The sequence below is a fragment of the Schistocerca cancellata genome, chromosome 1, assembly GCF_023864275.1.
Source record: "Schistocerca cancellata isolate TAMUIC-IGC-003103 chromosome 1, iqSchCanc2.1, whole genome shotgun sequence".
Taxonomy (NCBI): Eukaryota; Metazoa; Arthropoda; class Insecta; order Orthoptera; family Acrididae; genus Schistocerca; species Schistocerca cancellata.
The window spans coordinates 478,625,023-478,640,618 of NC_064626.1; the positions used below are offsets into that span (position 1 = coordinate 478,625,023).

The 15,596-nt window shown below is 41.2% G+C and overlaps 1 protein-coding gene across 1 annotated transcript in view; it reads right to left on the reverse strand.

Moving 5' to 3' along the window:
• LOC126184297 (CLIP domain-containing serine protease HP8-like) overlaps nucleotides 1–15,596 on the reverse strand; it is a 65,712-nt gene that overhangs the window by 36,469 nt on the left and 13,647 nt on the right. Inside the window, exon 2 of the mRNA XM_049926708.1 lies at nucleotides 1,933–2,380. Coding sequence (XP_049782665.1) covers nucleotides 1,933–2,380 — 448 coding nt within the window. The remainder of the gene's footprint in view (nucleotides 1–1,932; nucleotides 2,381–15,596) is intronic.

Genomic DNA, 15,596 nt, shown 5'->3' on the forward strand with positions numbered 1-15,596 from the left:
ACGCTGTTCAAGGAGGATAAATCTACATAGAAAGTCTACACTGAAAGAGAATATATTAGTATCTAAAAAAAAGGTCTACGTTCCACCGTTTGACTACCTGGTGCACAGATATCTCTTCATCCAGAATGCAGAAGACACTTGCTGTTGGTCTTTTATACTGCACAGCATTGGTGGAGCACACATTTTGCAATTTATAATTCAGGACTGCACTACAAGACACTTCACTGCACAACCTTATACTACGCTACTGTACTTGCTATAATAACCAAGCTAGATATCTGATTTGTGTGGTTGGTTAGACCCTGCATGCTGAGGTGCAGCTCAGGATTCACAGAGGCTGCGCAGGTGTACAGATTGGGAGATGACTGTCATGGTCTCAGGAAATCCTTCCCGCTCCTCTGTGAGGCTCATCTCCTAATTAATTGTGGAAGGTTGCGGTAGGTGAATACTGTGCAATGACATAGCTCGTGATCATGATGTACGACCTCTTCTTGGTTGTGTCTTTGCTATGCAGGATCGAATTTCGTAATAATTTACCTGTAAGTGATTTCAGTTTATGCCATAGTTCCTCATTCCTTTTATACACTGCTGTCGCACGAGATGCGTTCCGATGCTGGTCTGTACCATCTTGCCTAATGTCACATTCCAGATGATGTGATCTGGTATGCTGATTGCTCCACATTCACAAGTGTGAGTGATGAGTTGTCACATTTTTAGTAATTAGCTGGGATGTGGGCCATATCCCAACTGGCCAGAAGGAAATACGTCAATCTTCTTCTTTCTTTTGTGTTAGGAAGGAACTGGTATGTTCTGCTCTCTGTTTGCGCTCTGTCCCACATTTCATGCCATTCTCTATCAATGCATGACTTTATTTCTTATTCGCTACATATTTTGTGCCCAGTATCTCTTTTACCGTATCATATTTGCCCTTTTCTGAGACAAAATTGAGCAAGTGTCAAGTGGGTACCCACCTATTTTGGAATGATGTCCAGATTGTGCACTGCAGTATTTATGTTTTTAGTGGTATTAGTCATGACTTGCCATTAGTCAATGTAGGGATGAAACACAAGTATTAAGGTATGCTACAATTGCAAACAGTCAACGAGTGTCTGATCAAGATTAGCAGTGCTTTACTTATTAGACTATTTTATAAAAACAGCACCACTGGTGCTGCTTCTTGTGAGTGTTGCTGGTGTTGAAGAATGTGATTTGGAAGTTCGAATTAACTGGCAATTTGATAATTTGCTCCTGGTAAAGGCCAACGACCAGTAACGTCACAAACGGTTAAAGAATTTACTGTTGCCATGCCTGAGAAAGCTGGACTGTGATATTCTAGCAGTCCACGAGCTGTGTCGTGACAGCTGAACATTTCACGATCAACTACTCGAAAAGTGCTGAAAAAAATTGTGAAATGGAACCTCTAGTGTAGCTCCCGGCACTTTTTGATGCAGATGGTCGTCACATTGGCCAACGTTTGTGACAGGGAACGTAAACATAATATGCAACTGACAAATGTTACCCTCTCATATGGAATTTTCCACGGTTTATTCGTGATTGCTCTTGCGCATGTACTTACGAATGTTCCCATGGAGATTCATTGTCATAAGAACACTAGTTTTTCATGGCAGGTCGCTCAAATAGCGGGAGTTTAATTACAACCACTCATCGTATTAAAGGCTTTTTCACTGTTCTGAAGGTATTATCTCAGAAACAATGGTAAATGTGGTAAGAGACAGAATAAATCGTATGTACACTACTTCTCTAATGATCCACCGTATACTGTAGGTCAATTAAATGAAAACACACAGAAAGTATGGCTGTAAAATGTATGAAATTTGGTCGACGGTGGTACGATTCGTGTTGTATCAAATAATAACTGGCTAGTATGGAGGAAAGCAAGAGCAGACATGGGAAAGAGAGAGCGCCACTCACATGGGCAGGAGCCGCAGGTTGGGGTGCTGCAGCGGGTCCTGTGGCCCGACGGGCCCAGCTGGCTTTGGCTGCTGTCCTTGGTCTGTCTGCGGCTGCTCCTCTGGATGCGCCTGTTGCTCTGGCTGTGGCTGCGGCTTTGGCTCTGGCTGTGGCTGCGGCTTGGGTTCTGTGTGTGGCCCAGCTGGTTTTGGCTGCTGTTCTTGCTCTGTCTGTGGCTGCTCCTCTGGCTGCGCCTGTTGCTCTGGCTGTGGCTGCGGCTTGGGTTCTGCGTGTAGCTGCAGCTGCCCCGGTGGCGACCCACAGCACACGTGGATCAAGTGGCCATCCGTCCTGCCGCAGACGAAGCCCCGCATCAACTCGGCGACGTCTGCGAGGCGCCTTTCGTGATGCAGCAGCTCCACTAGCCAGCCACACTCCGCCACTCGCACACACGGCGACTCGCACTGCTCTGAGAACACACGACACGCTGTGGCTTCACCACTCCCATAAAGAGTCCATCTTTAATTATGGAATCATTTTCTTGTAGCCCCATTCAGAAAAAAATAGACACAATCTTCAAACTGTAGAAATGTGCATAGTGAGAGAGGAGGGACACACATACACAGAGAGAGAGGGGGGGAGGGAGGGAGGGAGGAATGGTGAGGGAGAGAAGAGGAGAGGGAGAGACATGTTTTCCAACTACGAGATAAATATCGAATCTGGTTCTTATGCTGACTAACCTGACGTTTCAGGAAAGGTCTCGAGGGAATCGAACAAAACTTACGACATTGAAACTTCCTGGCAGATTAAAACTGTGTGCCGGACCGAGACTCGAACTCGGGACCTTTGCCTTTCGCAGGCAAGTGCTCTACCAATTGAGCTACCCAAGCGCGACACACGCCCCGTCCGCATGGCTTTACTTCTGCCAGTACCTCTCCTCCTACCTTCCAAACTTTACAGATGCTCTCCTGTGAACCTTGCAGAACTAGCACTCCTGAAAGAAAGGATATTGCGGAGACATGGGGATAGCCACAGCCTAGGGGATGTTTCCAGAATGAGATTTTCACTCTGCAGCGGAGTGTGCACTGATATGAAACTTCCTGGCAGATTAAAACTGTGTGTGTGTGGGTGTCTGTGTGTGTGTGTGTGTGTGTGTGTGACTCGAAGCAACTGAGAGTGAAAATCTCATTCTGGAAACATCCCCTAGGCTGTGGCTATCCCCATGTCTCCGCAATATCCTTTCTTTCAGGAGTGCTAGTTCTGCAAGGTGCGCAGGAGAGCTTCTTTAAAGTTTGGAAGATAGGAGGCGAGGTACTGGCAGAAGTAAAGCCGTGAGGAGAGGGGGTGAGTCGTGCTTGGGTAGCTCAGTTGGTAGAGCACTTGCCCGCGAAGGCAAAGGTCCGGAGTTCGAGTCTCAGCCCGGCACACAGTTTTAATCTGCCAGGAAGTTTCATATCAGCGCACACTCCGCTGCAGAGTGAAAATCTCATTCTGAAAACTTACGACATTGTTCACAAAATAAAACTGTCATCAAAGTTCTGAGTTTCCATATAAACATATTATGGTACACACCGCTCCGTCACAATCTATCTCCAAATGTGAAGATGGACTATCGTTTCACACCGTTCTACTCTTATTTTTCGTCGCAAAAAGATTCCTGTTTATCACCCACACTCTGAATGAACATGTAATTACTCTCGAGTAGCAGAATTGTTTTCTCATCAAATAATATCAAATCTCTCCAATAACTTAACTATGCATAAGTACATTCTTCTGGTGGTGGGGCAATTGCATATTAGAAAACGAAAACTTGACTGCGAAATTTCTCCGTTATTTATCTAAGCTACAAGCGACATTCCGCCTACCACGACAGCTTAAGGTAACATTCAGGTACCAAGATTATGAGCCATTATGACTCTATATATATATATAGTCATAAGTCTTTAAACAGATTCGATGACACGTTATTCGGTCACACCTTAACAGATCTCCTACTACCTTGTTCCTTCTTTTTGTCAATGTTTCCTATACATTTCTTACCTCGCCGTTTCTGCAGAAAACCTCATTATTTACCTGATCAGTCCACCTGATTTTCAACGTTCTTCTGTAGCACTACATCTCGAACACTTCGATTCTCTTCCGTTCCGGTTTTCCCACCGTCCATGTCCCACTACCATACAATTGTGTGCTCCAAACGTACATTGCCAAATATTTCTTCCTCAAATTAACGCTTACGTTCAACGCTAGTAAACTCATCTTGACCAGAAATGATCTCTTTGCCAGTGTTACTCTGCTTTTTTATGTCCGTACTCCGTGCATTGTGGGTTATCTTGATATCTAGGTAACAGATACCCTTATCTTCGTCTACCTCTTAATTCCCATATCTGATAAGTTTTTGGCAGTTTTCATTTCTTCTAATTCTCCTTACTTCCGTCTCTCTTAGATTCACTCTCAGTCCACGTACTGTACTCACTAACTCTTCATTCCGTTCAACACATCCTGTACATCCTGTTCTACTTCTTCACTTTCACTGGGAATACCAATGTCATCAGCGAATCTTATCGATATCCTTTCACCTTGAATTTTTATCCCACTATTGAACCTTCCTTATGTTTCTGCCAAGCTTCTTCGATGTAGAGACCCGAAAGTAGAGGCGAATGACTAAATCCCTATCCTACACGCTCTTTAATTCGAGCACTTCGTTCTTGGTCTTTCAGTCTTGTTGTTCCGTCTTGGTTCTTGTACGTATTGCATATTACCCGTCTTTCCCTGTAGCTTATCCGTACTTTTCTCAGAATTTCCTAAATCATGAACCTTTTTACATTGTCGAACTCTTTTCCAAGTCGAGAAATCCTCAGAACATGTCTTGATTTTTCTTTAGTTTTGCCTCTGTTATCAAACTCTACGTCAGAATTGTTTCTCTAGTGCTTTTACTTTTCCTAAAGCCAAACTCATCGTCATCTAACACATCCTCAAGTTTCTCCTCCATTGTTCTGTATATTATTCTTGAAGGAACTTGGACGCATGCGCTGTTAAGCTCGCTGTGCGACAATTCACGCACTTATCGGCTCTTCCTGTCTTCGCAATTGTGAGGATGATGGTTTTCAAAAAGTCTGATACGTTGCGAGTCTCATACATTCTACACGCCACCATGAATAGTTTTTTTCCTACTTCCCTCAAAGATTTTACAAAATCGGATGGAATATTGTCAATTGTTTTACCCTTATTTGATCTTAAGTCGTCCAAGCTCTTTTAAATTCTGACTAATACTGGATCACCAATCTCTTCCCTGTTGACTTCTGTTTCTCCCTCCATAACATCGTCAGGCAAGTCCCCCCCCCCCGCCCCACCCTTCATAGAGGACTTCATTTCACTCTTTCCAAGTATCTGCTCTCTCCTATGAATTTAACAGCGGAATTCCCACTGGACACTTAATGTTACCGCCCTTGCTTTTAATTTCACCAGAAGTTATTTTGACTTTTTTATATCCCTGCACCTTCTATTTATTTCATTCCTGACTGACTTGAATTTCTGTACTACTGAATTTCCCTGAACATTTTTGTGCTTCCTTCTGTCGTCCATCAATTGGCGTAATTCTTCTGTTACGAATAGTTTTTTCACAGTGCCTTACACCTATTGTTTTCTTTCCTACTTCTGTGGTTTTCCTTCTTATATATGCCCATTCCTCTTCACCTGAAATGGCTACCGAACTATTCATTATCACAGTATCTATAGCCTCAGAGATCTTCAACCGTATCTCTCAATTACTTAGTACTTCCGTATCCAACTTCTATGCAAATTTATTCTTCCTGACTAGCTTCTTAAACTTCATTCTATTCTTCATCTTTACTGAATGGCGTTCTGGGTCTATATCTGCTCTTGGGTACGCCTTACAGTCCAGTATCTGATTTCGGAATCACTAGCTGACCATGATGTAATCTCACAGAAATATTCCCCGATTTGCCAGCCTTTTCCAAGTATATCTCCTTCTCTTAATGATATGTAGGAAACCATTAAAACTAATTTCAAAACTGTAAATACTGCGACAGACGTGTGATATACTACAACATATAAAGCAAAAATAATCTATCACCGAAAGCAGAACACATTGCATGACGTTTGCTACTTAGAAGTTTTGATCTTCTCAAGCATACTAGAGTCTGAGGTTGATAGTAGAACTCGCGAGCAGATGGCTTGGTGAAGTCCAGAGCTGCCTCTGAACGTATTAAGAGCAATTATTTCTGTAAGACTTTCCAAAACTTAAAATTTAGAATCACCTGTTACATTATAATATACTGACGAATGGATTAAGTCGGCGATCATCAAGTTATTCACGAAAAAGTCGTTTTAGCTTGATGTGGCCAAAGTCAGTGGTGCTACATGCGCAACACTGAAAACCTGTTTTGTGGAAGAAGTACTAGCTGCCGCTCCAGTTGGCTTATTTATCGACCCACACTTAAAAAATTTGTCCTGCCATATTACAGGCACTCATTACAGATTAGAATTCCACTGTTCGGTCACAAAGTTTTGATTTATTTATTAAAATATCCTGTATAATTAAAAAAATCCAAAGCCATATTGGAACTAGCTGTAAGTTTCAGTGAAAAGTAATAATTGTGCACCTTAACTAACTTCGCATTTTGAAGCTCTTGTTTACTAAATTAGACTTTTTTCCTTGTTTAGGACGATACAACCATTTCTGAAAGTTGCCTACTCCAAAATCATAGCAACAACAGTACTGGTACATGTATTCCATTGTCAGTGATATTAGAACGATTTTCGCAAATGACTCTGACATTTTCGGATTAGGGTATATCACCTCCAGTTGATAAATTTACTCTTCTCCATCACCGCTGAAACTATGTAAAGCCGGCCGGGGTGGCCGAGCGGTTCTAGGCGCTACAGTCTGGAACCGCGCGACCGCTACGGTCGCAGGTTCGAATCCTGCCTTGGGCATGGATGTGTGTGATGTCCTTAGGTTAGTTAGGTTTAAGTAGTTCTAAGTTCTACGAGACTGATGACTTCAGAAGTTAAGTCCCATAGTGCTCAGAGCCACCAAACTCTGCAAAATCATTTTGGAGAAACAATTTACAGCGCTTTGGCAAACGAACCTCTTCCATTGTAGGCGTAATATAGTTTTGAGTAGAAAACACTTCAAATGACAGGCCTGCGAATGCTTCTAGCACAGCCTTACAGTTTGCAGCAGATATTTAAAAGTTAATACTACGTTACTGCTACTTCAGAGAACTAAGAATAATTTAACGCTTTGTCAACTGTAACTTTGCCAGTACAAAGTGTTGGTTGTGTTCCGGCTGTATCTGCTATGTGTTCATCAGCCTTGCTCTGCGAGTCCACACTCAACCACCGTTTCCGGCTTTCTCTAGAAGAACTTATTCTTTCTGCGGCACCATTTTAGAGACACTAAGTATGCTCTAGCCGCCGTTTAGTTTCACTGGCTTGGACACGACTACGAACGATGCGACCTCACATTACTAGTTTTATGGGAATGTGTACGTAACAAGTGGGGAACCACGTCGTGTGATTCTGCTATCCCTTACAAAACCTTTCATACCATCGTCATTACATATAATCACTACATGTACTCAAAATATGTACTCACACCCCACACCCCCACTCCATAAACCATGGACCTTGTTGTCGGTGAGAAGAGGCTGCATGTCTCAGCAATGTAGATAGCTGTACCGTATGTTCAGTCACAACGGAGGGGTAACAAACGTGAGATTCCTTAAGAGGGACAGTAGTCTTTTCAGTAGTTGCAGGTGCAACGGCCTTGATGATTGGCTTATCTGGCCTTGTAACATCAATAGTGGTACTGCAATGGCTGAAAGAATGGGGAAACTACAGCCATAATTTTCCCGGGGGCATGCAGCTCTACTGTACGATTAAGTGATGGAATCCTCTTGGGTAAAATATTCTGGTAGTAAAATAGTCCTCCATTTGGATCTCCGGGCGGGGACTACTGCGGAGGATATCGTGATCAGGGAAAATTAAACTGGCGCTCCATGGATCGAGAGCGTGGAATGTCAGATCCCTTAATCGGGCGGGTAGGTTAGTAAATTAAAAATATGAAATGGACAGGTTAACGCTAGATATAGTGGGAGTTAGTTAAGTGCGGTGGCAAGAGGGAGAGGACTCATCGCCAGATAAATACAGGATTATAAATAGAAAATCAGATAGATTTAATGCATGAGTAGGTTTAATAATGAGTAAACGAATAAGAAGGTGGATAAGCTCCTATGAACGGCATAGTGAACACATTATTGTAGCCAAGGTAGACACGAAGCACACAATCACCACAGTGGTACAGGTTTATTGGCAACTAGCTCTGCAGATGAAGAGATTGAAGAAATGTTTCAGATAGATAAAGGAGACGAAAATTCAATAGTCATAGTAGGTGAACATGGACTGAGGGAAAAGAACGAAAGAGGAAGCAGCCTGGTAGAATTCTGATCAGAGTATAATTTAACCATAGCTAATACTTGGTTTAAGAATCATGAAAGAAGGTTGTACACGTGGAAGAGACCTGGAGACACCGGAAGTTTTCAGACTGATTCGATAATGGTAAGACAGAGATTCAGGAACCAGATTTCAAATTGCAAGACATTTACAGGAGTAAATGTGGACTCTGACCAAAATTTATTAGTTAGGGGAACTGTAGATTAAAACTGAAGAAACTACAAAATTCCAGGAATTTAAGGAGATGGGACTTGGATAAATTGAAAGAACCAGTTGTAGAGAGTATCAGTGGGAGCATTAGGGAACTAAGAGAAGAACAGGGGAGACGAATACGGTAAGAGAAGAATGGGTGACTTTGAGAGATGAAATAGTGAAGGCAGCAGGAGATCAAGAAGGTAAAAAGACGAAGGCTAGTAGAAATCCCTGGGTAACAAAATAGATATTGAATTTTATTGATGAAAGGAGAAAATACAAAAATTTAGTAAACGAAGCTGGAGAAAGGGAATGCAAACGTCTAAGAAATGAGATTGATAAGAAGAATAAAAATGGATAGACAGGATAGAAGATAAATGTAAGGATTTAGACGCATATATCAATAAGGAAAGATAGATGCCTTCTACAGGAAGATTAATGAGACCTTTGGAGAAAAGAGAACCACCTCCATGAATATCAAGAACTCAGATGGTAAACCAGTCCTAAGCAAAGAAGGTGGAGGGAGTATATAGAGAGCCTATACAAGGGAGATGTACTTGGGGCAGTATCATGGAAATAAAAGAAGACGTAGATGAAGATAAGATAGGAGATACGATACTGCTTGAAGAATCTGACAGGGCGCTGAAAGACGTAAGTCGAAACGAGTCAGTGGGAATAGATAACGTTCCGTTAGAATTACTGATAGCCTTGGGACAGTCAGCCATGACAAAACTCTTCCATCTCGTGAGAAAGATGTAAGAGACAGGCGAAATACCCTCATACTTCAAGAAGAATATAATAATTCTAATTCCAAAGAAAGCTTGTGCTGACAGGTGTGAAAATTACGGAACTATCAGTTTAATAAGTGACGGTTGCAAATTACTAACACAAATTTTATACAGAAGAATGGAAAAATTGATAAGAGCTGACCTTGGGGAAGATCAGTTTGGATTCCAGAGAAGTGTAGGAACAAGCAAGGCAATAGTGATTACTACTTCCCAAAGAACACAGGTTAAGGAAGAACAAATCTAAGTGTATAGCATTTGTAGATTTAGAGAACGCCTTTGACAACGTTGACTAGAATACTTTCTTTCAAATTGTAAAGGCGGCAGGGGTAAAATACGCGGAACGAAAGACTATTTAAAAGTTTTATAGAAACCAGATGGAAGTTACTAGAGGCGAGGGCCATGAAAAGGAAGCAGTGGTTGGGAAGGGAGTGAAAAAGTGCTGTAGCCTAACCCCGAAATTATTCAATCTGTTTATTGAACAAACAATAAAGGAAAGAAAAGAATGTTTGTATTACGAATTGAAGTCCAGAGACAAAAAATAAAAACTTAGAGGTTTGCCGATGACATTGGAATTCTGTTAGAGACAGCAAAGGACTTGGAAGAGCAGTTGAATGGAATGGACAGTTTTTTTTCCTTTTTTAAGCTTTAAACATGGCTGCGTTGTCAACGACCGTTACAAGGTAAAATTAAAACAATTGCAGCCCTCGGTCGCGAAAAAGAAATCTTTTTGACCTAGGTTTCGGCCACTTCTAAGAGTGCCTTTATCAGAATTAAAACATTTAAAAGTGGCATGTCAGATATAAAATAATTATGAAGCGATAACTGGTAGTCACAGAATAATAAAACAGAACACACAGAGGCAGGCCACTAAGGGCTGCACCACATGTCGAGCTGCGGTAGCATCAGACTAAGGCGCCCACGTTAGTAGTTGCGGACAGGTGAACATTATACCAAAAGTGCCATCTAGAAGCTGCAAATACAAACCGGCTCCTTAACATTCCAAATACAGACAGGTGAAATGTGTAATACATGAAGCAAGAGGCAATATTTTATCTGACAGTAGCAGACATGGAAACAATTTGTCTACATAAGTGCATAGAAATACAGTTTAAAGACTGGAAAACGCCGTTACAGAATTACAAAAGGAGCTGAATAACTCAGCGAATGGAAGAACGGTATAACACGAAACGTAGTTAATATACACCAGTTAGTGAATAAACAGTTATGAATCGACTTAGATAGAAGAAATATTTCGGTAACAGCACGAGGGAATACGAAATCAAATATCAAGTAACACCGTTGAAGAAGCTTTTATTACGTAATTGTAACTGCTCATTAAGAATGAAGCTATCATTTCGAAAAAGATGTTTAAAATTTTCTAATTCCTCAAAAACATCTAATCTACACCCTTCCTTCTCAGTGTGCAAATTGTTGATATCGTGAACAGCTTTAGGCGCGTGACCTGTAATTAGAAGGTATTCAGCAAAAGACGAATTTTGGGTATTAGTACCATTTTTCCTTAAAACATGTTTTTCATATCTGACTGTAAAGGCACGCCCTGTTAGTCCTGTGTAGTAAGAAGAGCAGGTTTCGGAAAGAATCTTACAGACACCAGAATTTTTCAAAGGGGAATGGATCGATTTTAAATTATGAACAAAATTTTTTTCAAGCTATTATTGGTTGAAAAGGCGACATTGCAGTTGTATTTATTTCGAAGAAGGAGTTGGATCTGATAGGAGATGGGCCCCAAGAAAGGAATAGAAAAAAATTCTTCTTTAGGTTGGACTCAATGATAGTATAGTAACTCTTTTTACAGTTTTCTTTTTAAGGATGTTATCCAGTATGGCAGGTTCGTACTCGTCACTAACTGCTATCATTATAATTATATTATTTCCTTCCACGAATTTTTCTTTCGAAAGTGGATTAGAGGTAGCTCTGTGAATAGAAGAGTGAAAGACAGCGTTCTTATGAAATTGTGGGTGCACAGAAGATGCAGGTACGATGTGATCGGTATACGTTCATTTACGAAAAACATTAAATGTGATTTTATTTTCTTCCTCTGTAAGCGTCAAATCAAGAAAATTCAAGTAATAGGCCTCGTTTTTAGGTTCGCTGGTGAAGGATATTTTCTCGTGAAGTTCATTGAAGAAATTGAAAATACGGTCGATGCCGTCAACAGGTCCTTTGTAGATGACTAGAATATCATCGACATATCTGTAATAGGAGAGAATGCCTAGCGCTGACATGAATTATCCATTTTTATACAATCAAGACCAGTTTTTAGGTCGACAAGCATATTTCCTAATACAATTTTGTCTGCCAAGTTGGGCATGACATTGTACTTCAGGCCTTTTACGAGTAAGGCAGTTTCATTATGTGTAAAAGTAATGTTAGTTTTACTTAAAATTCTTTTGTAAAATACATGGCTGATTTTCTCAAAAGTGCTCTGAGGACATTTTCAGCAGGATACAGAGAAAAAGTTTAGTAAGTTTCTTTTCGTGCTTACGCAATATACCTTGTTTACAAATTTCTAAGTGTTCAATAATCTGCATCCAGAAATCGTCAGCATTAAAATTATAATTAATATGGAAGATATTTGTGAGCTCTAATTAGAGATAACATACCTCTTCATTGAGAATATCTTTTTTAGCGTAAGGCTTTTTAATATGATCATAAACGCGATTTTTAACTACATGTCTAAAAAACTTGGGATCTTTTTTACAATTTGCGAAATTAATGTAGGCTTTCACATAATTAGGGACAAGCCCACTTTTATAACACTCCTTATTAAACGGAATGGCCATATCTGTACTTAGCAGTTTCTTCTTTAGATATCTATATTTAGAAGCAGCCTTTGATGCTTGGGCAGGCAGAAATCTTGAAGTGTCTTGAAAGGAGGATATAAGATAAACATCAACAAAATCAAAACGGAGATAATGAAATGTAGTCAAATTCAGTCACATGATTTTTAGGGAGTTAGATTAGAAAGTGAGACACAAGAAGTGTAGCCATCTATGACAATGAACAATTTAGATGAAAAGAGAGTAGAAGCTTTCGAAATGTGGTTGCTACAGAGAAATGCTAAAGATTAGATGGGTTATCACGTAACTAATGAGGAGGTAATGAACAGAATAGGGGAGAAAAGAAATTTGGGGCAGAACCTGACTAGGAGAAGGGAGTAGTTGGTAGGACACAATCTGACACATCAGGGGATCACCAATTTAGTGCTGGAGGTATGCGTGGGGAGGGGGGGGGGGGGTAATAATCATAGAGGGAGACCAAGAGATGAGTACAGTAAACAGATTAGGAATGATGTAGATTACAGTAATTACTCTGAGATGTAGAGGCCTGCACAGGATAGAGCAGCATGGACAGCTGTATCAAACCAGTCTTTGGACTGAAGACCGCAAAAACAATGACAACATTTACTCCTAGTCCCCTGCAGAAAATTTTACCCATGATACCACTATAGTATTCCGATGTAGTAGTCAATAAGTGTCTTATTGACAACTTGGGTCCGTGGTATCACGGGGTCTGCATCGCCAGTGGAGGATTTTATGCATGAACTGACCTTTTAATTATGTCTCATAAATTTTCGATGGGATTCATGTCCAGTGATCTGGGTGGCCAAATCACTCGCTCTAACTGTCCAGAATGTTCTTCAAACAAACTGGGAACAATTATGGGTCGCTGACAAGACATTGTTGTTTGAAAACGTGAAGTCCATGAGTGGCTCCAAATGGTCTCTGAGTAGCCGAACATAAACATTTACGGTCAATGAATGATTCAGTTGCACCAAAGGACACAGTCCATTCAATGTAAACATAGTGCGTAATAGACGCACCACCATCTTGCAAAGCGCCTTATTGACAAGTTGACACCGTGGCTTCATGGGGTCTGCGTCGCACTCGAACCCCACGATCAGTTCATACCGTCTTGACGGTCTCATCTAACCACGCTACGGTTTTTCCGTCGTCTACGGTTTATCCGATATGGTCACGAGCCCACAAGAGGCCCTGCGGTGTTAGCAAAGGCACTCGCGTCGGTTGTCTACTGCCAGAGCCCATTAACACCCAATTTCGCCACACTGTACTAACGGATATGTTCGTCGTACGTTCCACATTGATTCCTGCAGTTATTTTACGGAATGCTGCTCGTCTATTAGCACTGATAATTCTACACAAACGCTGCTGCTCTCCGTTGTTAAGTGAAGGGCTTCGACCACTGCGTTGTCCATAGTGAGAGGTAATGCCTGAAATTTGGTATTCTCGGCACACGGACCTGTGGTTCGCGGCATATTGACTTCCCAACGATTTCCGAAATGGAATGTCCCATGCGTCTAGCTCCAATTGCCATTGCGTGTTCAGAGTCTGTTAATGCCCGCCGCGCCATTATCAAGTCGGAAACTATTTCATATGAATCGCTTGAAAAGAAATCACAGCTTCGCCAATACACTGCTCTTTTATAGCTTGTGTATGCGATACTACCGCCATCTGAATATGTGCATATCACTATATCATGACTTTTGTCATCTCATTGTAATTTCCATCAGAGATGTTTCGCTTTTCGCTAGCGTAAGTATCAGTGCCTCAGCGATACAGATAGCCGTACCGTAGGTACAACCACAACGGAGGGGTATCTGTTGAGAGGCCAGACAAACGTGTGGTTCCTGAAGAGGGGCAGCAGCCTTTTCAGTAGTTGCAAGGTCAACAGTCTGGATGATTGACTGATCTGGCCTTGTAACAATAACCAAAACGGCCTTGCTGTGCTGGTACTGCGAACGGCTGAAAGCAAGGGGAAACTATGGCCGTAATTTTTCCCGAGGGCATGCAGCTTTACTGTATGATTAAATGATGATGGCGTCCTCTTGGGTAAAATATTCTGGAGGTAAAATGGTCCCCCATTCGGATCTCCGGGCGGGGACTACTCAAGAGGATGTCGTTATCAGGAAAAAGAAAACTGGCGTTCTACGGATCGGAGCGTGGAATGTCAGATCCCTTAATCGGGCAGGTAGATTAGAAAATTTAAAAAGGGAAATGGATAGGTCAAAGTTAGATATAGTGGGAATTAGTGAAGTTCAGTGGCAGGAGGAATAAGACTTCTGGTCAGGTGACTACAGGGTTATAAACACAAAGTCAAATAGGGGTAATGCAGGAGTAGGTTTAATAATGAATAGGAAAATAGGAATGCGGGTAAGCTACTACAAACAGCATAGTGAACGCATTATTGTGGCCAAGATAGATACGAAGCCCACACCTACTACAGTAGTACAAGTTTATATGCCAACTAGGTCTGCAGATGACGAAGAAATTGAAGAAACGTATGATGAAATAAAAGAAATTATTCAGATAGTGAAGGGAGACGAAAATTTAATAGTCATGGGTGACTGGAATTCGAGTGTATGAAAAGGGAGAGGAGGAAACGTAGTAGGTGAATATGGATTGGGGCTAAGAAATGAAAGAGGAAGCCGCCTGGTAGAATTTTGCACAGAGCACAAATTAATCATAGCTAACACTTGGTTTAAGAATCATGAAAGAAGGTTGTATACATGGAAGAACCCTGGAAATACTAGAAGGTATCAGATAGATTATATAATGGCAAGACAGAGATTTAGGAACCAGGTTTTAAATTGTAAGACATTTCCAGGGGCAGATGTGGACTCTGACCACAATCTATTGGTTATGACCTGTAGATCAAAAATGAAGAAACTGCAAAAAGGTGGGAATTTAAGGAGATGGGACCTGGATAAACTGAAAGAACCAGAGGTTGTACAGAGTTTCAGGGAGAGCATAAGGGAACAATTGACAGGAATGGAGGAAAGAAATACAGTAGAACAAGAATGGGTAGCTTTGAGGGATGCAGTAGTGAAGGCAGCAGAGGGTCAAGTAGGTAAAAAGACGAAGGCTAGTAGAAATCCTTGGGTAACAGAAGATATATTGAATTTAATTGATGAAAGGAGAAAATATAAAAATGCAGTAAATGAAGCAGGCAAAAAGGAATACAAACGTCTCAAAAATGAGATCGACAGGAAGTGCAAAATGGCTAAGCAGGGATGGCTAGAGGACAAATGTAAGGATGTAGAGGCTTATCTCACTAAGGGTAAGATAGATACTGCCTACAGGAAAATTAAAGAGACCTTTGGAGATAAGAGAACCACTTGTATGAACATCAAGAGCTCAGATGGAAACCCAGTTCTAAGCAAAGAAGGGAAAGCAGAAAGGTGGAAGG